Below are 24,554 nucleotides of genomic sequence, written 5' to 3' on the forward strand. Positions count from 1 at the left end.
ATTAAATACCAATAAGTATTACGATGGAATTAATAAGTTAAGTGAGGTGTAGTAGAGTTTGGAGTACATATGTACGAAGACTTTTAAAGAAATAAACAAGATACTTAATAGAACTTACGTCTTCGTGAAACGTGAGGTGTACGTTGAATGTTCAACGGTATATTTTTCGCGAATTCTGCAACATTGATGTTTGGTTTAGTATAGAAAAAGGAAAGAAGGCAGACAAGGAAATTAAGGAAAGAGAAGAGTAAGAAGAGGAAAGGAAAATAAAATTGAGAATGAAGAGAAAAAATACGTGTGTACATAATACAGATAAAATTTTGTCGATAATGCGAAAAATAAATTTGTTATTTACCTAAATCTTCCATGCTTTGCGTTAGCAATGCCTCAAAAGTACGTAAACTGTAGCTCTCGGCGTCCATACCCTTGGCCAAAGTGTTTCTCAGATGCATTTCATATTCGAGAAGAAGTCTACTAGTTGGACTACCAGGTGTTGAAACAGATTGCATGTTTTGTTGTTGATACGGTTGACCACCATTGCAGCGACGTGAACTACAGTGAGTGGGTTGTTCCATATCCGAATTTCCATTTGACGAACTTGGCGTGGTCGCGTAACACTGATTATCGAAGATGACATTATCCGATGGCGGCGACATATCACCTGTACATCGATTACGTTCCGAATCTAAATAGGTCCTGGCTCTGCCGCCTACGACAAACAGGGGCTTCATGCAGGAATTGGACACGATGTGATGATTATATTCAGTTGTCGAACGTAAAGAATCGTTACTTTCTTGCGTTCACGTTTATTCCATGGTATAATTTGACATGCGCCATGCATCCTTGTTAATCAACTACGCACTCTTTTATTTATTTATAGAATATATAATGCCAATTTTTTTTTAGCGCTTGAAACAATATGATACTAACTGAAAGCTAGTATATATTTGAAAAAACAGTTACGAAAGAGATGTCTATGTTTCATTAATTTGTTAAGATTTAATAAACATATGTCGGCGTCTGAAGGAATTTATGTATCTATACCCATGCTGTATGCGTGTGTATGTACTGTGATCAATAAAAAAAACTGTCGTCCGATTACTTTTCTTCAAAAAACGTTACGACAATAATTTTTCATAGCATAAAGTTTTCGAAACAGGGATGCTTACGTACAAACATCCGTTTCGCTTTTTTTTCCTTCTTTAGGCTATAGTTACAATATGTAGATGCGTCTTCTATTGTTCTGACAAACTTATTAAAGTAACTAAATATGTATTTAGATTGTTGTGTGCGCACTTCAGATTTCAGATAATACTTTATTCGTCAAAATACTGTAACCATAATCTCACAATAATATTTAAGAATTGCGATTAATATTTTATGTTTGTAATAAACAATTACTAATCAATAATTATTCACAAACTTTGATCTTTTGATAAAGCATATAAATCTATACTTAAATAAAGTATTTAAATAAAGTATTTAAGTATAGATATACATAATACCATTAAATGTGATAGAGAGATATTCGTTTTTTCTGATACTTATATCATATATATAACATGCAAACAGTTAAAAGAATTAAAATTTCAAACATTAATAATAATGAATAACAAAATACTTTTTAAAAAAGAAATAAATTAAAGAATTAAAAAATTATTGAAATTTTGTTGTCTTTATAAATATGTAGGCTGAGATAATTTTTGTTTACAAAAGTCGTGCAATACGGAGGGAACCATCATACATAATAGAGAGTTTTCGAAGATTACTAAAATTATTTCTATCTTTTCTTAAATTGCTCTTTTTTTTATTTAAAGATATTTAGCTGATTTCAACAGTCTCCAAAGTCTACAAAAGCAATTCAGCAATAAATTTTGTGATGTCGAGGATTTCATATCTTATAACTTTCAGTATCTCAATATTTCACATATTCGCTATCTGATCCGTTCAGCATATTGATGAATCTCTTCGCAAGGAATATATCTATCTTTTTACTAAATGAAATAATATTCATATTAATTCGTAATATTTTGTTATTCATTAAAATTCTAACATATAGAACTTAACGAATTGTTCTTTGTTTGAAAGATAACGAATTGTTCTTTATTGATACCAATAGAAGAAACTCTCAAACTTTTTTTAACAATGTCAATTAGTACTTGCATATGGTTTGCTTCGTATTACATCATACAAATACTTCTGTATAATTACATTCAACGATTAATATAAGGAGAGTATTACAAAGTACAGAACAAAGGTACAATTAAAACATAAATAATTTACATCGATGAAATGGGCATCATACGCCATTTCGAACATCTATTATAACTTAAAATTTGTTGTTTACTGTTTTATTTATTTATTGTCGAACGAATGACTTTTGTAAACAAAATTCCAGCATACGCTTGTGTATTTGAGGAAAGAATTTGTGCAAGAAATGTATATATATATGTATATATGTAGAAAGGAATTTTGCATCTTATTAAGTTCCAAATCTTAAGTTAAACAAATAAAAAATATTCGTATCGGAATGAAATTGTTATCGTACCAGTGTATTGACGTCCCATATCGTGCACGCTTCTAGTTGCCTGGAATTTGTTATTATATGGTGTTCGATATAGATGCGCACAATTTTCATTTTCAGTTTCTTGCATAATATACTTCTGATTGTTATTACTCGGATGGTAATGATAATTATGGTGGCTATGTCTTTTTCTGGTCATCTCTGGAGATGTAACAGGACTATCGATACTCGATATTGGTTTCAACATTCTTTTCAAAGTATTTGAATCTAAACTAATTCCACCATTCTGTGCATTCTCAATCCTCATGTCATCAGTGCTCTTGCTTTTTGATTTCTTTCCACTATGATTATTATTCACTATGTTAAAGATATTACCATTTTGCATTTCCAAGTCTGTATAATCAGCAGACTTTGTATGATGTAATTGTTCTTTTCGTAAAGATTTATTTTGTAAAGTACCACCAGCTTGTGTACCCTCTGATTTTAACATTTCAGTATTATTTTGTTGAGTAGATGAATCTTGATTTTGCTTTTGACCTTTTTTCGGAGAGATCCCGACACCTTTTTCTTCCGGGCTATCAATCTGTAATTCAATTCAAACGTCAAACAACTTAATCCTTTAACTTTTTTTATATTTTACTTATTTTTACGATTATTTACTTGCTTACTTACTTATTACCATTTGTTTACAAATAGTTACTTAATTTTATCAATTACTTAAATCTTAAACTTTAAACTTTAGTTTAAATTTTAATGTTACGTATTACATGTAAAAATTATACAGAATGGCTATACAATTTACCTGTGATCCAACGGTGACTGTTTCAATGCCTACGTTTGCCGTTTTTGGTGTAGTTTGGCAGGTTTCACTTTGTTTCTCCTTTTGTTTTGATTCACCTGCTTTCGATGTTTTTCCTGGTGTTACATTTGTATTGTTAACATTATCGTAAAGGGACGCACTGGATGTTGCCGCAGTTATTTTATCACGAGCTGGTGTCATTTCAACTTCCGTTGATCGTGCCATAGTTCGCGGGAGCGTAGAAGTACCTGTATTATATATAACAAAAGAACTGTGAAACAGGCGAAGACAAATTAAAGCTCATAGTATTATTATGTGAAATCGGAATGCAAATTAACATTTAAGTAAATGAGTCAATATAAACAGTCAGCAATAATTTATTAAACAAGAATAACCTATACAATTTAACATATGTATATGTCGTACCGCAAAAGCCTCGATATCTAGCTTCTTGACTTCGAAACCTAGCAAGTTGTTCCGGGGTCATACAAGTACATTGAGGTTCCCTGGATCTGCTCGGTGATGCCGGTGTCGACAAAGGCTTTCTCCGTGTTTTGATCTTTTGTTTGTTAGGTGGTTCAAGCTTCAACGAGTAAGAAGAGGACGCTTTCCTTGAAATCTTGAACGACGGTGACTGTACGAAAAATTAACTAATGACTGTAAATGACTCGAATACCATGAAAATTAATGCCGATCCCTGTTTTTATGATAATGATGAAATAGCCGAAGTTACATGTCCAAAATTACCTCATACTACAAACAATTTATGTTATAAACTTACGCAACATTCTCTGAATTGTTTAGCATCTATCGGAGAAGTGAAATTCAGGCCCCACGTATCGTTCGTCATTGTATCTTTCCAGTAAACAAAACATTCTGATGCTTGTCCAATACGTGTGCCTAGAACAATATTAATTGTTTTAATAAGTCACACCTTTTATGTGATATCAAAATATAACAATCTTACCTGGTTGAACCAATCGTACATCCAAAATTTTGTCCACCTGGCTGTTGTATGCGGTAATATGGAAAATACATTCTGGCGAATCTTGAATGCATGTAATATTTACAGGAACTAAATCTTCGGAGACCTGCTGCCATTTTACGGTTCCTGCCCCACTGGCACTTACGTGGAACACTTCGGCCCACAGTCTAAAAATTGTTATTGCTGAATTTTACGTCACAGTAAGAATATCTTTTGCATTAAAATACATGTACGTTGAAGAGGTTACTATTGAAAGGGAACGGACAAAAATAATTCAAACGAAAGAGACATTTAAATATTATTCAACGCTAAATATTCAACGCACAATATGGTAACGCACAGTATATAATTATAAATAGTGCTTTCTATTCTGTCTGTCCCTTCTTCCTCTACCTATTCTTCTTTCTTTTCTTTTTCTTTGTGGTCTTCTCTTTCTTTTCTTCTTCTCTTTTCATACGTTTCTCATATATGAACACATGGAACTATATATATATATTATATATATTTTGAATAATTTACAAAAAAATCAAATCATATATATATATATATATAATATGATTTAATTTTTATACATATATACTGGATGTCAGGTGAATGTTATTAACAAACTTCAATTTTGAATATAGGTCTATTTTATTTCATTATTTCATTATGAATACGGATTTACATTTCAGATTTAATCGCGAGAAAAATCTGTTCCCCTAAAAATTTTAAAGATATTTTGGGTGATAAAGTGATAAGGAATTAAAATAAAGGTAAAGATAGCTGGAAGAAATAAGATAAAGAATAAAACGGGAAAGATAATACAGATGCGAAATCAGCAGAAAACAAAGTTTATACAAATGTCTAAATATGTGATGTGAGATATTTTTGTATAGAAATATTATTAAATTTAAACTTGAGACACTTTCGGAATTCTATTACATCTTTCTATACTTTTCAAAAGAATATATTCTAAGAATATGTCCTATTTCTAATAGTTACTAATTTTTTTAATATAATAATTTCTTATAACAATCATAATTTTTTTAATAATTAATTTTTTATAATAATCATAATCGAATCTCAGAAACTGGAATTTCAAGAAGAAATCTTCAAGCAATGAATATTTTGTCTTATTCAGTTTCTCTAACAAGAAAATTTTAACAAAATAATTTAAAAAGACTTCATAAAAAGATTAATATCTTTCAAAATGCAGTGACTCAAAGTCTTTTTTTATTTATAAAAATAAATGACAGTTTACATTATATAGCTTGGATGTAAGAATTAAGAATATAATGGATTCTTCATAAGAATATTTCCGGAATATTTCCCGTTTATGTAGCTTAGTTTATTATAGCTATAATTACATTTTAATTATATTATTTTTTCATATCATTTAATAATATTATATTAATAGCCATAACATAATAGCTATAGCATAATAAGATTTAATAAGAAAAATATAAAATTTATCAGTATCAAGTGTATAACAACTGGTGATAATAAAAATTTCGAAAATAATGTTTTCATAGCGAGATCAAGGTCAATTTGGGTTTCTCAAATAGGACCAGATTTCTCTTTTTTCATTATGTTTCAAAAAGCATATAAGCACAAGTTTTATACTATAATAATAGAGACCGCATTCGATTTATGAAGGTAAATTTCGACTGATAGAATAAATCGCCACAAATAATTCGAGATAAAATAAATTTATATTTTAACATACAGTAGAGATTTTCATAGCGAAACGAAAGAGAATAAACAAAATTATAGTCTTATTGAGAGTTTTAAGCTGTTGAGATTTAATTTTCATCTATATTAAGTAAAAAATGGCAGAATATTAATTTCCAAATAATTTTAAAAATCTAAGATTTAACAAATAATATTTCGCATATTTCTTCTATTGATAATTGCACATAGTTCTGAATATACGGTCAATGTATATTTCTTCCTCAAGTTTTAATTTAGGACTTAATTTATATTGTTTTCAACTGCTATATGTGTGAATATCGTACATATTAGTTATCGTTTGCAATACAATTCTATATTTGACAAATATGAGGTATCATTTACGTATGTATTCAAATCAAACATAAATAAAAGATCGACTGAATACCATTTAAATTTTACATTTTATTTTCATGATTTAAAAACATAGGTGTACATTAATACTTGTACGTATGTACAATGTACACACACACACATATATATATATATATATAGAATGCAACAAAATGGACCTATATTGGACTTACATGACTTTCTTTTTATTCGCAATGATCTCCTAAATACATAAATGAAGTTTGTTGAATACCTCACTAGACATCGTGTAATACGAAACGTTTTGCATTTTTACATTTTTTTACATTTTTTTGTCGTTTCCCTTTTCCTTTTCATTTTTTGTTACCTTCTGAAATTAAAGAATACAAGATGCATATTTGTATTCTTAATCAATTTTTGAAAAGACATGCATATCAATATGCTAAATAATAACTAGTGTGCATGTTTCATACAAATTAAACTTACAATGTATCGCAATCCTACTATCATCATATTATGTGCAGCGTTATTATGCACGATTTTCTTTTTTAGAATAGAAGATACTGTATGAAAGAACATTGTATGAAACATAATTTTATAAATTGCAATGTACATACAATAAAATTTAATAATTTTAAAAATAATATATTACAGGCCCAGTTATGCGTCATGACAGTGTGTCATATAAGCAAGACGCGATTTGATGAGTAAAATAAATAAATAAATGTAAAATAAATTATCTCATACAAGTGCACATATTATAAAGTGAACAATATGCTATCAGCAAAATATCACTAAAATCTATGATTAGAATTTTTAAATAATTCTAGGGGTATGTTTTCCAAAATAAAACTACAATAATTTTAAGCATAACTAGAGATATATAACTAGTCACGGCATGATCAAAAAATCTTCAAAGATAAATTTTATTTTTTGAAAATGTGATGAGAAAAAATTTAGATATAAAAATCTTTCCACAAAATATGACAGATTGTATAAAAATGAAACTTTGAAGATTTTTTAAACTAGTATAAAACAATATGATGTGTCTTCAGTTTCAAAAAAGATAGAAATATGATAAAGTAGAATTTAAGCTGAAATAGTGAGTGATGGCAAATAAATGACAGAAGATTAGGAACAGATAAAATAGGATACATATGTATCAAAAAATGAAGTCAAAATAGAGAGAAAGGAAGAGAAAGTGATTCGACGTGAAATGCGTAGATGATTGTAAATACAGGTACATACATACAGATATGCGTGTTAGAGAGAAAATAATAGAAAGATAAACAAAGGGAAAGTAAAAAAGAAAGGAGGAGAAAGAAGAAAAAAATTCAGGTAGAACAATTTAATTAAACGCGTATTTAGCCAGCATTATTATAATAAATAATATGAACGGAATATTGCACGCTCTTCTTTAAAGCTATTAATTGAATTCAAATTAATATGTTCTCCCTGAGGTGTGCATGTGTGTGTGGATAAATGAATTAGGGGAGGGGAGGCAACGTGTGTTCATAAGAGAGTAGCGTTCCTAAAAAGTAAAATTTGATAATGGAGTCGAATGGATATGGTTGAATGGTTGAATGGTATGGTATGCGCACCTCTTCCTTTCTCTTAAGCTTCCGCACCTGAGCAAGTGGCCAGTGTCACCCCGCCGACCTCCGCTGCCGCCCATTCCTCCCCTTGCGCCAGCCTGCCATGGTGAATCCTCGTAACGATAAGCCTTTCTGATAAGAGGAGCACAACTGCAAGACAATTTATTGCCCATTCTTGTTATTCTCTTATACCACCTGTGATTCTTCCTTGTCCCACGCCACCTTTCAATAATCAATTCGCTTTCTTTTCGACTATCGCTATTTCTCTCTTGTTTGTGCTTTTCTTATGTTCGTTGAGATTTGAATCGACCTGTTCTCTTCTGTTTTGTTCTGTTCTGTGCGTTTCGCAGCCTCTCGTTATTATTTTTGTTGCTCCTTTCTTGCTCCCTAATTATCGATGTTTTTCGAAATATGAAGATGCTGAACATTCACGTTGATTGGTTTGTCTATCGACGTTTGGCACTGTTTTCATTAATCACCGATTTAGCCGATGATAATTTTTATTTCATTCTCTTGTTCTATTCTGGGAAGCACTGTGTAACAGGGACAATACCCCGCGATATGAGAAAGGACGTAGGAGAAGATATCTTTATTGTCACATCATTGCAAGTGTTCAAAAGTTCATCAGCTTGTCCCTGACATGATCGCTGAAAATATAATCGTACTATATTAATTTAAAAATTACTTACATTATTATCTTTACTATTCTCTTTTAAATTGTCGAAAGAAAAGAAACAAATAAAAAATATCAGTGTCAATAATTAGCCCTATAAATCATGTTTTACAAATAATTATTTAAATTTAAATTATTTTTTTAATGATTACCCTAAGCAAATTTTTGATAGTTTTCTTATTAACTTTATATAGAAATACAAACTTTATATAAAATATACAAACTGTTCTAGTTTATAGTTTCCGTTAAATGTTGTCAGGATATTCTACCACCAAAAATAAGAAAAAAAATGTTATTTAATAATAAAATGTTTCATAAATGCTTTATTACATGATCAAAAATTTGAAATAATAACTAATTGTTTTCTCGTTTTACACAGCACAAAAGTAACCTTTAGATTATAAATTCAATTTTTCATTGATCCCAATTATATCTTCATAAAAACAGAATTGTGAAATAAAACTACGGTAAATATAATTAATTTGGTTTTATACAATCCAACGAAAAACCAATTATTTGTTATTTCGTATTTTTGTTATGATTTTATAATAAAACATTTGTGAGTATATCTATTTATAATATCTTTTTCTAGATTTTAAAGATAAAACATGTTAAACGTTTGGCAAGATAAACTAGGTCAATCTATATATGTTGTTTATTGAGAAATGTTATTACTTATCTTATTCGTTCTATTTTTTTAAGTTTGTTTCTTCATAACGTTAAAAACAAATCTAATAACTATATTTAATATTTAAATTTATTTTATTTAAAATTTGTTTATTATTTCCTTTATATTTATATTTTTTTCTCAAATTATTTTGACATGTGAAAAGAAATATTTCGATGACATAGTGACATACGATGGTACAAACATTAGCGAGGTCAATGAAGCAGAACAAAGTGTTGCGTGGACGTGTTACGGATAATAATAGGGGTGGCGTTACCGAGAGGGTTACTGAACCGATACCGACTTTTCACCTATATAATACGCGTTACTCTACAATACGTATATTTTCTATTTGTACAATTATTGTTTCATCTTAATACTGCTCACTATCAAAATGTATCTATTATTACAAATATCGTAATTTCTGTTTTGAAAAAACTATACAAGTTTCTGATTGTGAATATTGACTATGGTGCAATCATTTGATAAACAGAAATAAAAATATGTAAAATTACTGTAAAGAAATAAAAACAATTAAGTAAATGTAATATTTAGTGTCAGCTAATCTGATAAATAGATATTAAGATAAAATAGACATTAACATATGTAGATATGAATAACAAGTAATAGTAACAGTAGAGGTTCAAATTAAGTTTTGATTAATCACCAAAAGCATTTGACACTATAATTAATTATATTATCGAAAGAAAATGGACACTAATCGAAGTGTAGAATTCAAGTAAACATTGCACCAAGTAGAATGTATTCATGTATTCATTTACTATGTGGCACTTAATCAACCCTTATTACTTAATTGTCAACAAGAAAAACTTTCATTTAAAGACTTTCTAACGTTTCTTACTTTCTGAACATCCTTTGAATGCGTTTTATCATATACTTTTCGTTCTTTTTCTTTTTACGGTTCTTCCACCCTCGCCTTCCACCCTCTCTTCTTCCCTCCCTCTCTCTCTCTCTCTTTCTCTCTCCCCTCCCCTTCTCTCTCCCTCTCCATCCTCTCTTTTTCTTACATATTTATTCTTTCCACATAAATACACATATCTTATTGTGTTTACTTGTTTGTTGCCTACCAATTTGTATACGTTAGGTATTTCGACTTATTGTTATTGTAATTTCGAAAAGAAACTCACCATTGGTGATATCTTCGCCTCAGTGGAAGATGATACGTTGAATATGTTTTATCTTAGATGAGAAGAAAAGGCGGAAGTAAAGTAACAGTAAAAAAAAAAAAAAAATAGTAAGACCAAGTAGTGAAGAAAAGGAGATATAGAGAAATAATAAGAGAGAAAAGAATGTACGGTATAGTAAGAGATAGAATGATAAACGAATAGATAACAAGGGGTTAGGGACAGAATCAAAGAAGGGATGGGCTACCGCGGTCGTAGTAACGGGATGTGAGATCACGGTATCCACCCTTTCCGAAAGCAAATGGTTCGCAAACTATCACTTGTCAAACAATAAGCGATAGTCGATCTAGCGACCTACGTCGTTTAGCAGAATTTAAAACACCTAACAATTCACTAACAGTATATTTAAAATAAAAGATTACGCGTCCGAAATTTCCGGTATTTCGCGCGAAATCCTCGCGAACGGCGTAGTCATGGATACTGCAGGATCGGGTAAAAGAGGCGACTACCCCGTTACCCACTACCCCTTCTTCTACGAATGCGCGCCCCTCGACCGAAAATGTCAATATCCTCTCTCGCTGCGCCCGCGATGCGCTCCATGTTACTCTGAACAGCCCTGTATGCGTTTTCCCATTCCCCTTCGTCCACCCTCTTTCGACCCCTACGCCACCCCTTTTCTCCTTCTCTTCCACCTACTCTTACTCCTACTCCTTCTCCTACTCCTACTTCGCCCACCCCTCACCTGTTCCTTCATTCTCCAGATTTTTTTCCTTCTTTTTCACCTCTTTCCTATTCTTATTTTTTCTTTATCTTTTTATTTCTCTTAGTTCATTTCTTTCTAATTATTTCTATCCCGATCTGTTTGTTAGTTGCGTATCTCCTCACTTTATAATTCTATCAGCAGGTAAATAGACATGTCACACAAAGATCAAAATGTTTTTACTAAAATTTAAAAAATTTGCACCTTATTTCTGGTTTTTCACTTAATTATCTTATGCACTTTTCTGTTTAAAATCTTCACTTTCATCACTTTTACTCTCTTTTGCATACAATTGACTATGTGGAATCAGCTATTCAATTTTTCATTAAACTCACCGTGAAACAAATGTAGGGTGATCGCTGTCACCGTCGTTGTCGCCGTCGTCGTCGTCGTCGTCGTCGTCGCCGTCGTCGTCACCGTCGTAGTCGGCTGTCGTACCTCTATCCCGAGGCGTAACCATAGTGATTAGCGATCGATAACAGGCATGCGCATTGTCAAATTTACTCATAAAACGAAAGGACCACCCTCGTTTCACTCTCTCATACCATATGATTCATTACTAACAATACCACCAAAGATTAACGAAACCGCATCTTCGATTATCTATGCATATGTAACATAATATTTTTATTTTGTACATACTTGAATATCGTTGACTTTTTTCCGATTAATTGAAATGTTTAAATAATTACAAATATTAGAGAGTTTAGCATACATACTATAATATGTAAATTTTTTTCTTACTCACATACGTGTGCCAACGTGTGCATACAACTTAATTATGTGTATAAAATCTTTTAATTATGAATGATACGGCATCTTTAAATATAATGTTATTGTAATATACATATTATTATACTGTACTATATTATATTTAATAATAATAATAACATGAACAAGATACTCTTTTAATCCTTATTATTATATTTATATTTAATATTTAAAGTTAAACCGAAAAATAATGTTGCACTATACATACATAGTCAGTTAGTTACGTATCATTATCTTTCATTTACTTCTTCTCTATAAAATTTTATTTTCCAATATAATAGATTATATATTAAATACATAATAAAATTGTTAATAAATACGTAATATTTATATTAAATTCATAATAAAATTGTTAATAAATACGTAATTTTGAATACGTAAACAAATGAAATAGCATAATTAAGAAAAAGGAAAAAAATATTCGTGCACATATGTATTATTTGAATTTATTACTTTCGATAACTAACAACGTTCAAAACAGTCTTTTGTCAGCAGGAAACTACAACAGAATTTCTAAGCGCGGTATATTTCAATTTAATGGATAACAATAATAGAAATATTTAAATAAGACATTATTAACATACATACATAATTATATATATATATGATATATTTTATACATATATATGTATATTCAAATACATACATATATCACGATATAAAAAGAAAAAACGATATACGATATTAACTTTCAATTCATATTGGTTATCTACAGCGAGAAATTAATGTAATACAATCTTATCATAACAAATACTTCAGTCAAATTTACTAAAATATCAATTTTTTCAATGTCATATATAAATTTAAATTACTAAATTTAAGAAAAAGTTTTTTAATATTGCTACAAATCAAGTTAGCAGAATTTTGCCCTTAACCTATTTTTTAAACTTACATTGTTTGGTATTAAATATTAATTAAAATTAATTTGGAACAATGTTAAAAAAAATAACGTTAAATTTTAAATCAAATATTGTAAATATACAATCGCGTTTTCTTAGTAATGCATTAGCCAAATATAAAGAAAATATTGAAGACAAAATGCAAGCTTGGCAAATTCACTCATATGGTGGTTTGGAAGAATTAAAACTTTCAAATGTTAGAATTCCAGTAATTGCCAAACCAACGGATGTTCTTGTCAAAGTTGAAGCATCTAGCATAAACCCCATAGATGTAGCCATGATAAGTACGAATCATGTTATATTAATTATCTATTTCTTACAGCTTGAACAATAAACATTTAACATCATAATTAAATGTTTTGCATTAGGAGGATATGGTGCAGCAATTTTAAATTTAATGAGAAAAGCAAAAAATCTTACCAGTGGACAGTATGGTGAATTGGAATTGCCATTAACTTTAGGTAGAGATTTTTCTGGCATAGTAGTTTCAAAAGGACATGGTGTTGGAACTAGATTACAATTAGGTGATGAAGTATGGGGTGTAGTTCCTGTAGAGCAACAAGGTTGTCATGCTGGTTATGTAGTTGTTGATAATACATTGGTAAATAAAATTATTAATTGAATAAATACAATCTTCGTTTAGGAAAGATTGAATGAATTACAAATTTTTATTTGCAGGTCAGTCTACAACCTAGAAATTTATCATACATTGAGGCAGCCAGTATATTGTATGCTGGTCTTACAGCATGGTCTGCATTATGGATTACTGGTGCATTGTGTTCTAAAAATACAATGACTTCAAGAACAAATAATAAAGTTTTAGTATTAGGTGGTTCTGGAGGTGTAGGAACTATTGCAATCCAACTTTTAAAGGCTTGGAACATGCATGTAATACCAATTGATATTGCCATTCATGATACCAATAAAACTTATATTTCTATATATTGTAAAATATAAATCAAAATGATTTAGGTCATTACCACATGCAATAGTGATGCTGTAAATTTGGTACAAAAGCTTGGAGCTGATGTTGTAATTGATTATAAATTAAATGATGCAGATTCAAAAATTATTGCAGAGGGGCCGTATGTAATTCATTCATTAAATTTATTTACATAAATTTTATTAATTTTTAATTTAGGTATAATATAATTTTGGATTGCGCTAATCAAGGACCAGATCAAATACGATTAAAGAATTATCCCCATAATACTTATATAACTTTAAATTCTCCATTACTAAAAAATACTGATCAACATGGATTGATTGTGGGTACAGTAAAAAACATAGGAGAGTTATTAAAATATAACATCCCAATTATTGAAAATAAAAATACAGTGAAATGGGGATTTTTTACACCGTCTGAAACAGGGATTAAGACGCTTAAAGAATTTGTTGAAAATGGAAAGGTACAATAAGTATGATATTGTAACAGTCATCATGGTTTTTCAAATCTTCCTCCTAATTTGATAAATAATGTTCTAAATTTAGTTAGAAAAATTATTAGATACTTTCATATTTAATTCGTATGTCAACAAGGAAATTTATTACATATAAAGCTAAATTTCTTAAGATATCATCAACAGTCATGTATTAAAAAAATCATGTAGTGTTATTTAATAAAATTATGGTAATTTTTTTTTTAAATAAAAAATTTCTGGTCATTTTCAAATTATATAAAATATCTGAAAAATCGTGGTAACTGTTAATTTATTATAATAATACTATACCAATAACTTTCTACCTTGAAAAATCATGATAACTGTTAATTTTAATTTATCATAATAATACTATGCCAATAACTTTCTACTTTGCTCAGGTGGTTCCAGTAGTTAAAAAAGTATATCAATTTCAAGATTTACCATTAGCTTATGATAGAGTGACTCAAGGCCATCTACGAGGTAAATTAGTAATTGATATGAGATAATATTATTTATATACACAAAATGATTAATAATAGTAATAATTAAATAAGTATACATTTTATTTTTAAATAAATGTCCACTTTATATTATATTTCGTATTGATTTATTTACATGAAAAATATCATTTTCAAAACCAATTTTATTTCTAACTTCACACCAAGAATCACTAGCTATTTCTGTTGCTCTTTCTGTACCATTTCTCAAAACTTCTTGCAAATAAGCTGGTTCCCTAATTAATCTTGAAAACTCTTCACGAATTGGATTCAATTTTTCAACAATTACATCCGCTAGTACTAATTTATATCTGTAATACATAAATAAATAAACAACAATTTAAATACATTAGTAACTAAAGAAAAATTAAATCTTTAATATACATACTTCCCAGTATCTAATCCTTCCACTTCAGAACATATTTGATCTGGCGATTTTCCAGTAAGCATTGAATGGATAGTAACCAAATTTGAAACACCAGGTCGTTTTTCTGGCTCATAAGTTACTTTCGATGTAAAGTCCGTAACAGCCTTTTTTAGTTTCTCTATTAATATTTCTGGTTTATCTAATATATCTAATCTGCTCTTCGAAGTTTGATCAGACTTTGACATTTTTTTTGAAGGATCACGAAGTGATTTTATACGTTGACTTGCATCTTCTACAACACATATGCTCTATTAATTATAAATATATTATAAAATATTTCGTTTATATATTTATCTTTAAATAAGATAGAAATAAAATTTTTACCATTAATTAAAGAATGAGGTACAGGAAAAGTATTTCCAAATTTTTTATTGAATTTAATGGCTAATTCTTGAGCTAATTGAATATGTTGAACTTGATCTTGCCCAACAGGTACATCCGTTGCTCTGTAATATACATTGTATCTCAATTATAATTTCAAAGATCCTGAGATATTGATAATACACATAAAATACATACTTGTATAACAATATGTCAGCAGCTTGTAAAACAGGATAAATATATAAACTCAAAGGAATACTTTTTAATGTCTCACTTTTTTCTTTGAATTGAGGAAGACGAGCAAGCCTGGTAAAAGATGTTAAGCATCCCAAAATCCAACATAATTGTGCATGTGTATCTACAGTAGATTGTTGAAATAATATGCTCTTCTTTGGATCAATACCACATGCTAATAATGTTGCTGTCATTTTAAGTATATTATTGCTTAACTCTTTTGGATCCTATATTTATTTTTTAAAAATTAAATACATCTATGTTTCTTAATTTTTCTTTTCAATGAAAAAATTTTAGACACATACATAAAGTATAGTATATTCTTATAATTTATTTTTTTATGAACAAATATAATAAAAAATATATCTAATATCTAATAAGTAGAATAGATAATATATCTCTATAAAATATAAAATGTAAAGTCAATGAATTTTTACATGTGGTAAAGTAATGGAATGCATATCAACAATGCTCCAAATAACATTTTCTCCATTATCTTGTAATTGTATCCATTTTTGTACAGCTCCAAGATAATTTCCTAAATGCAAATTTCCAGTTGGTTGAATTCCAGAAAATATTCTTTTTGGATAATTATTTTCAGAAATCTATAATTAATTTTGTGATGTATAGGAAATATATATTATCAAATTTTTCATACAATTAAAATTAACCTTTTGAGTATATTCTCTCATAGATATATATTTGGGATTAATTCTTTGAAGTTTGCTAACCTCTTTCAATCTTTTGTACATTTTTTATAAATTTATTAGACTACTGCACATTTAAAATCAAAACTATATAAAATATTTATTTTGAATTTACCACAGCAATGGGACTATCTGAAATATTTCAAAATCTTAAAAAATCAAGTCTGCTATTTTTCAAACTTCTTAAAACGTAGGTAAACAATAATTCACATTAATAACTTACAAGAATATTTTAATAATACAAATTTATTTTTACTTAATTAGTAACAATCTAATTGATTTTGTATTTAAACTTTATATTCATTTTAAATAATAAGATTTCATAGATCAGTAATTTAATTTTCTAAAAGATTTATCAAAATAATTAATTCTTGATAAATTAGATATTTCTTACAAAAAAGAAGATAATTATTTTAGATTTTTGGAGATAAGTATTTTAGAATTTCGAAATTTCATAGAATCTTCGATCCGTATTTCACGAAAATCAAATTTGCAAGAACGTTTTTTTATTCATATTTTTATCTACTTCTATGAGAGGCTATGTATGAGATACAGTCATTAACTAAGTACAACATAGATATGATATTAAATTGATCTTCATATCAGGATCTGAGTACTAACTTGGAAAAATTGGTCTTATGCTTTTGTGATTTATTACAATAGATATATTTGAATTATATTTAGTATAAACAAAATATATGACTAAAGCTACGTACGATATATTTTTTTATTTCACATTCGTGCAGTTTTAGAATACCACTACTATTTTCGTATCACAGTTTTCGTCATATCAATTTAGGCAAGTTTTGCATCGCAGCACTACTAATGATGGGGATTACAATCAAAAAATATAGACAGTATTGCCATATCTGCCCCGAAAATTATTTATTGAATTGAACGTGGTGATACTTCATCAAAAAAAAAAAAAGAATTTAGAACAACGATTGATGTAAATTAAGAAAAATTTAATATCTGATTATTTACATCTATTTAGAAGTATTAAAAAAAGTTGATTGAAATATGACAATTAATATTAATTAGATATGACGTTTTATATTTATTTATAGTGAAATATACTTATGTTTTTTACTTACTTCACAGCCTGAATGATTCACCTTATCTTATATATTCGATTTTGTAAAAGATTGGACGTATAAAAAGAATGTTTCTACAAATATTGTTTAATATAAAAGAACATATTGTGTGATGTAAATTATTTTTTGCAAACCATCCATTTCAAAATTTCGAAGTTAAATTCAATTTCTTAAATGAAAAATATCATACACGTTTTCTTTTTCATAGTATATTACTTGCTAAAATAAATTTGGTCATTTGTTGTTATAAATTGTTAGAAATTATGTTACCTATTAATAAATTATTATGAAGTCAGATATCACTGGTAGATTACAGTTAATAAATTCTTATTTATCTTTCTTACGTTTTCTATGTAAAAGGAATAGGTAAGTGGGATCAAAATAATCTGGCATTCGTTATACAAGAAAATGATATAAAATATGAATGACTTAATAATAAACAGGGTGTTCATAAAGTCTCTTTACAATTTCAAAAATTTATTACAAAAGGAAATGAAAAGACAGATAAGTGGAAATTATTACAAAATGAGACGTATATATTTAAGTTTTTTTGCTTCATTTATGACTTTCGCACTGTTGAACGTGGTAGCTCTGTTTGGCAGCAGTACGGATAGACTGTCTGGGAGAACGATCGAAAGTTTTTTTTACTCGATCGATGTTTTCTTCAGATATTTTTGGTCGTACACTTCTCCCTTTATCGAACACTGTCCCTGTTTCCATAAATTTCTTATGCCATGCACGAATTGATGAACGTGATGGTGGATCTTTTCCATACTTAGTTTTGAAGTTTTGCTGAGTCTGCAGATCCGATTTGGTTTCAATAAACCATGATACACACTGTGCCTTCTCTTGAGGAGTAGCCATTTTGTAAGAGGTTCATTTAATAGTATCTTATTCATCAACAGAGTATCGGAAGCAATGTGATAAAAACCTCGATAACTATTCAGTACATAGAACAAATTTGACGAAAATATCTCATCAATTGCCTTTGTAATAAATTTTTGAAATTATAAAGAGACTTTATGAATACCCTGTATTTTAGCATTAAGATTTTATATGATTTCAAGATATTTCTTATTTCTTTTTTCCTCCACTTGCCTCTTTTTGATTGCCGATAAATTTATAGATTAATCACATGCTCACTGACTTCGACAATCCTGAAATATATTACAGAAATCGTCATCCTGAATAAAATCCGATATTCCTGTTGTAGAAAAGAATTGTTCGAAAATATCGATTTGAAAGAAAATATCGATGTAATATTCAAAAATGATCGAAATCAGTAAGAAAATAACCAATGTATAAGTTTACTTGATTGCTTTTGTTATCATCATATGTATGAAATTTAAATAAAGGCGAATTAAAGGAACACAGATAAATTTAGAATTTTCTGAAAGCATATTGTCTAAAATTAAAAGTTAACATTACGACTGCCACATTTTTGTTGCTGTTTTATCAGAATAGAACTCAATAAAATGATTAAAGCGAATACTTAGCAAATACCTAGCGAAATATCCAAGCATAATACAATTGTTCATATGAGACGTAATCTCAAAAATAAATGATTAAAATAATATGATCATTGATCATTGAATTTTGCTTTTTCACACTTTACAAGAATTTCAAAAATAAATATAATTGCAAAAAATAACGATGACCTTGAGATTTCGTAAATAAAAAATTATTGAAAAAAGATATTTCCAGCATTACATTTGTCTTTAACATAGTGCTATATCTTGAAGTTTTTTTATGCAACAAAAAATAGCGAAGATTATCATTTGTACAACAAAAAATAGCGATTTAGGTGATCCTGTACAACAAAAATAGCGATTTAGCTGGTCCATCCTGTGATATTTCATATCACCTAAAACTAGAAGCTTAAGTATTTTCAAAACTACTTTATATCCAAACGATTAATTATATAAAAAAATGTTTTAAACAAAATTTAAATAGTTTCGAAAGAAGCATTAACTGATATAATTATTATTTTTTAATATTGATGCATAAAAAGCGTTTGAAGATCAAGTTTATTTTTTTTTAAATGTATATTTTTTAATACATTGTAATCTAATTCTTAGAGTATGTTTCACATTACTTAACATTACTAATGCAATGATATTTCTATATTCTTCAATTCGTTAACAGGTCTTCAGTAGTTATTGGTACATTAATGTAGACTATTTTTTTTTAGAGTTAGTCACAAAAAACAATCTAATGGATTCAAATCTAGTAATCATGATAATTTGAGAAACAAAACGCCATCTGACATCTAAAGAGCATGAAATTGATAAAAAAAATTCGACTTTGAACAAAGTATCACACTGTAATATTTTAATTAAAATATCTCCTGAACTGATAGTTTAATATTATTTTTGTAGAGAATGATGATAAAAATATACGATTTCACTTAAAAAAAAACAAACTTCTATGCATCAACGTTAAAAAATTACATCAATTAATGCCCCTTTTGAAACTATTCAATCTGTCTTTTTGTCTGATTTCTAAGAAATTAAATACTAAATAAAGACTGTGTTAGAAAGTATAAATAGTCAACTTTAATTGGATTCCTTTGTCTTATAGATATGTACAATTTACATATCTTAGAAAACTCTTGCTTTCTGTTCGTCAAGATAACGCAAGATAAATATGTCAGTACCAGTGTGTCTGAGCTGAACATCCACAAAAGCGTATATTGTAATAGTTATTGATGTAAAATACTAAAAGCAAAATTGATTCAAATCTAGTAAGGAGAGCAATTCAGCTATCGTGAAAAATAATGTTGCGAATTTTAAAAACAAGAATTACTAAGACTCTTGAGTGATAAACAATTATTTCGGTATTATTATAGAACGGTATAGATGCTTTTTGGCTGAAGTTATGGCTTAGATGAGATTCATCTATATCTTTATATCTCAGTAAAAATTTATTTAACTCTGAAAAATTCAGTAAAATTCAAAAATATATAACGTTAATGCCAAGGAGATTGTGTTTCAAATATAAACAAAAACATTCGTAGTTAAAGACATTATATTGATAATCAATTAGCAATTTTCTTGTATAGTACATTTATAATATTGTTACATTACATTATTTATGCAATATTACATCACAAATATGTGCACAACAATTACTTAAATACAATATAACAAATCAGTTGAGACATCATTAATGATTTTAAATGTGTAGATGATCGTCGATTATCAAAATATTCTCTTTGGCATTAGCTTATATTGAAATAGTACACAATCGTAAAATTGATAGTAAAGCAATAAAATACGTGTATATCCTATACTAAAGTATACATATGTATATTGCAAGCATTGAAAATTTTGGGGAACACAGATATACATAAGAATCTAGATTATTATTTATTGAAATATTTATTTAGCTTTCTTGCTTTTAATTTTTCTCATATAAAATTCAAGTTCTTTTCCTTCTAACATATAACCGTCTGCTCGTCCGCATTGTCCAGGTCTACTTGATATACAAGCTGAAATCAAAATATCAATTTGATGACATACTTTTTATTTTAATATTTAAACATACTATAACTATTGGTTATTAAATAAAAAGCACAATTCATAATGCACAAAGTTATCCATATTGCATTACATAATTTAGCCAATAATTCTAAAATATATTTTATAAAATACAATTAACTAATTTCGTATAGTGCATGATTTGGTTTTTTAACTACTAAATTATATATATTTAATATAATTGATATATTTTATTACTTTTTAAAAAAATATGAAGGTACTTCTATCGAAAGCATGGTTAGGTCATTCTAATTTCGTACGATTTATCATATGAAAGATAAAAAAAAAACAAAAACAAGAATACTGTATTACATTTTTTAATCTTTTATATACGAAGTTCAGAAAAATTAATATTAAATATCTATTGAATTATTTTCAGATACGATACAGGAGTAATAAAAAAGAACCGATAATATCACCAATCTATTTTTATGCTGTATCAAACAAAAGCCAGTTCATTATTTTAATTTTTATTATAAATTTTTAATAAAACATTTTTGAGTCTTTGATATTTGATATTTTTGTTTTACTTTTGTTCATAGAAAATATTGGTATCGTTGTGGAGAACAATAGGGATATCCTATATAAAAGAGTTGATACACCATATTCAGAATATTAGTAGCAATAAAATTAAGAATATTACATATAAAGTCTATTTATTTTATCATACATGTATATTGTTAAAAGCTCAATTAACAGAAAGAATTAATATTAGTTTAAATAAAGCAATATTATAAGAAAAAAATATTGCCAAAAAATTTTGATCGCCATCAAAAACAATATGACGTTAAAATATATTCTATATCTATATATAATATATATGCACAAACTTTATATACGTATAATGAAATTTCTCATTTGTTTTAATAAAAGAGATCATACCTAAATTTAATATATCTTAAAATAAATTTCAATCTAAAATTGTAATATGTGCATATATACATACGTTAGAAAATTAATTTATATAATAAAGAATTATTTTGCTTACCAAGAACTCGTCCTGTAGCAAACTGCTCTTCCAAAGCTGGTTCAACTTTGGCAAATCTCTGTCTTGCTTTATATTTAGATTCTGCTTTTTTTGATCGTTTTTTATGTAAAACTTCTTCTTCAGCTTCAGTCTATTTTAAAATTTATCAATTTATTTTACTATTTCAGTATTTATCAATTTATTAGTTTATTTAATTATATATTATTTAATGATATAAAGAAATGAAATGTCTATTCACTTACCAATTTAGCACCTCGTTTACGACCCAATGGTAAAACATAATGGCCTTCATACCACTGTCTGAAAGGTGTTGCATCAACGGTAACAATTGCATTTTTTACAAGAGTTTTGGTTCTCACTAATTCATTGTTTGATGCATTATAAACTACATCAATAATTCGTGTCTTCCTTGTAGTACATTCTGAACCCCATGAAAAATTTCCTGTATCCAAGCGAAGAGCTCTGTACTTCTTGTTACCACCTCTTGTACGTACCTTTTTATTTTATATATGAAGATGGATGATTATAAATATTTAGTAATAATTAAATAATATAATTTCATTCAATACACTATAGAATCTAAATCAAGACAATATTCAAAGTAGATAAAAGTAATAGTTATGTCATGTTTAAATATTGCCAAATTATTATCACAGAAAAAAAATTATATACTTTTATACAAAAACAATTTTATATTTTTTATAATAAAATTAGTAAACTTATTATACTTTTTATTATGTTTCTGGCAGATTAACAAATCATTTGCTTGCAATAAAAATTATATAATAATACCGTATGAATACGTTGAGTTCCAAGTTTTGTGTTTGCAGCTGGACGCCCTAATTCAAATTTCCTCTTTTTACGAATTGGTTTTCTTTTACCGCCAGTTGCTCGTCTCTTATGCCAATGATCACGAGAGATACCTAACAGAAATATTTTTATGTATGATAAAATAAATAAAGAAAACTTTCACTTCAACTTATATCATTTCATACTATCAACTTTAACAATGAAAAACATTAATTATTAAATTTATATTTAAAATAATAAATTTAGAATCAGTGAAAAAAAATTGTAATAAATATATAATTACGCGAAAATAAAATATGTAGGTTATAAAGAAAAGTTCATTAAAACACTAAAAATGTTAGAATTGACGAAATATTATAGATTTTTAAGTGGTTATACTCAGGTTATACTTAGTAATAAAAGTAATATAAGTAAAAAAATAAATAATAAGTAATAAAAAGTAATATATATTTGAATAAAAAAAATTGGCGAATGAAATTTTACAAATGACTGATAATTATATAAATTTAATGACAAAAATATTGATTTAAAGCAATAACAATGAAATTTAGCTTAAAACAAACAACTTACCCATCGTGGTTTGATCAAAAAGAACTTAAAACTTCTTGATATGAGCACAGGTAAGGTATATAAATAGACCAAGCACCTTACAAGTTTTCATGGCCCGTGACTTGAAATACCAACATAGTAAGAAATCACTGGTTTTTTAGCGCACTCTACATTTAAACACAGACAAAATATATGCGCATTAATTTATGACAAAACTTTATATATTTTTCAACAATAAATGATATCATACGTGAATCGAGATCATCTCAATAAATATTATGAAGAAAGATATAAAATTCCATTTCATTTAATCTTAAAATTTCCCTATCATTCGACTTGTAAAAATTTGCACCACATGTGTTCCTTTGTAACCAAATTTCTAAAAATATTTCTTTAGTCGATTTTAAGAGACATATAAAGATGTATGCTATATATATTTGTATTTTTCATTAAATCTTTATGAAATATTAAAGATTTATATTAAATAAATAACAAAATTTTGTTATTATCATAATATTGATAGGCAAAAGAGTTTATAGAAAAATTTCGAATAATATTTTAATTAACAAGTAATTTTTAACTAATCAATTATAGAATTTATGTTGTTTGTCATAACCAATGCACTAATTATAATAAAATTGTTAAAAATTTAACATACATTTGAATATATAATATAAATATAATTTTAATATTTTAATATTAATAATAATTTAAAATAGTTGAAAATTTAGTTAGTTAAAAATTGTTTTTAAGAATATTTAATAAAATATAAATCATTTATGTCTAAAACCATATATTAATAATTAAAAAATTTTTATTTATTATATATTAAAAAAAATCTATAAAACATGGTTAGATCTCTTTCCATATGAAGTAAAATATGAATACATATACAGTAAAATGATTTCGGTTAGTTACTAGGTTATTAGTTTCACGTTTCGGTATAGAAAATTGACAACACTGTAATACAATTTAAAAATCAGGTCTCTGGCATATTCATTACTTGATCAATTTCAATTGTTTTACTCGATATAGTTTTTCAATTCACCGTTATTGAGAGTACGCTAGAAAATTAGTGATTTCTTGTCGGTATTTCAAAATATGTGACATGAAGTCACATAAAATGC

The 24,554-nt window shown here is 27.6% G+C and overlaps 4 protein-coding genes across 12 annotated transcripts in view; 1 reads left to right on the top strand and 3 right to left on the bottom strand.

Annotated features, from left to right (window-relative positions):
* LOC122536121 (protein still life, isoforms C/SIF type 2) overlaps nucleotides 1–11,632 on the bottom strand; it is a 33,644-nt gene extending 22,012 nt beyond the window's left edge. For 3 of the 7 annotated variants that reach the window (XM_043668219.1, XM_043668218.1, XM_043668213.1), the window contains exons 1-9: nucleotides 11,506–11,632; nucleotides 7,932–8,572; nucleotides 4,291–4,475; nucleotides 4,105–4,223; nucleotides 3,750–3,957; nucleotides 3,327–3,571; nucleotides 2,549–3,107; nucleotides 356–709; nucleotides 119–175 (exon numbers count right to left, since the gene is read on the bottom strand). In XM_043668219.1, the coding sequence (XP_043524154.1) occupies nucleotides 119–175; nucleotides 356–709; nucleotides 2,549–3,107; nucleotides 3,327–3,571; nucleotides 3,750–3,957; nucleotides 4,105–4,223; nucleotides 4,291–4,475; nucleotides 7,932–8,098 (1,894 nt within the window). In that variant the 5' untranslated portion in view covers nucleotides 8,099–8,572; nucleotides 11,506–11,632. Of the gene's footprint in view, nucleotides 1–118; nucleotides 176–355; nucleotides 710–2,548; nucleotides 3,108–3,326; nucleotides 3,572–3,749; nucleotides 3,958–4,104; nucleotides 4,224–4,290; nucleotides 4,476–7,931; nucleotides 8,573–10,413; nucleotides 10,553–11,505 lie in introns of those variants that run through there. The other 4 variants (XM_043668215.1, XM_043668217.1, XM_043668216.1 and 1 more) reach the window with 4 other exon arrangements.
* Nucleotides 11,633–12,607: 975 nt separating this feature from the next.
* On the top strand, nucleotides 12,608–14,858 carry LOC122536124 (reticulon-4-interacting protein 1, mitochondrial). 2 transcript variants are annotated; one of them, XM_043668233.1, is made up of 7 exons: nucleotides 12,608–12,668; nucleotides 13,042–13,124; nucleotides 13,209–13,441; nucleotides 13,519–13,728; nucleotides 13,813–13,925; nucleotides 13,982–14,249; nucleotides 14,660–14,858. In XM_043668233.1, exons 2-7 carry the CDS (start codon nucleotides 13,118–13,120, stop codon nucleotides 14,765–14,767), a joined length of 939 nt encoding a protein of 312 aa, XP_043524168.1. In that variant the 5' UTR covers nucleotides 12,608–12,668; nucleotides 13,042–13,117; the 3' UTR covers nucleotides 14,768–14,858. The 2 variants fall into 2 exon arrangements, with proteins under 2 accessions (XP_043524168.1, XP_043524167.1); XM_043668232.1 differs by lacking the exon at nucleotides 12,608–12,668 and having other exon boundaries at nucleotides 12,748–13,124.
* LOC122536125 (tryptophan--tRNA ligase, mitochondrial) lies at nucleotides 14,807–16,605 on the bottom strand. Of its 2 annotated transcripts, XM_043668234.1 has the most exons (6): nucleotides 16,412–16,601; nucleotides 16,178–16,345; nucleotides 15,705–15,967; nucleotides 15,510–15,631; nucleotides 15,147–15,417; nucleotides 14,807–15,069 (listed from the first exon to the last, which is right to left on the bottom strand). In XM_043668234.1, exons 1-6 carry the CDS (start codon nucleotides 16,490–16,492, stop codon nucleotides 14,847–14,849), a joined length of 1,128 nt encoding a protein of 375 aa, XP_043524169.1. In that variant the 5' UTR covers nucleotides 16,493–16,601; the 3' UTR covers nucleotides 14,807–14,846. The 2 variants fall into 2 exon arrangements, with proteins under 2 accessions (XP_043524169.1, XP_043524170.1); XM_043668235.1 differs by lacking the exon at nucleotides 15,510–15,631 and having other exon boundaries at nucleotides 15,781–15,967; nucleotides 16,412–16,605.
* A 4,297-nt stretch (nucleotides 16,606–20,902) lies between these two features.
* Nucleotides 20,903–23,588, bottom strand: LOC122536127 (40S ribosomal protein S8-like). Its single transcript, XM_043668238.1, has 5 exons — nucleotides 23,449–23,588; nucleotides 22,861–22,991; nucleotides 22,311–22,562; nucleotides 22,069–22,198; nucleotides 20,903–21,031 (listed from the first exon to the last, which is right to left on the bottom strand). The coding sequence occupies exons 1-5, from the start codon at nucleotides 23,450–23,452 to the stop codon at nucleotides 20,922–20,924; spliced, it is 627 nt and encodes a 208-aa protein (XP_043524173.1). The 5' UTR covers nucleotides 23,453–23,588; the 3' UTR covers nucleotides 20,903–20,921.
* Between the last annotated feature and the right edge of the window lie 966 nt (nucleotides 23,589–24,554).

This window comes from Frieseomelitta varia, unplaced genomic scaffold (genome assembly GCF_011392965.1).
Source record: "Frieseomelitta varia isolate USP_RPSP 00005682 unplaced genomic scaffold, Fvar_1.2 scaffold_80, whole genome shotgun sequence".
In the NCBI taxonomy this organism is placed as follows: domain Eukaryota; kingdom Metazoa; phylum Arthropoda; class Insecta; order Hymenoptera; family Apidae; genus Frieseomelitta; species Frieseomelitta varia.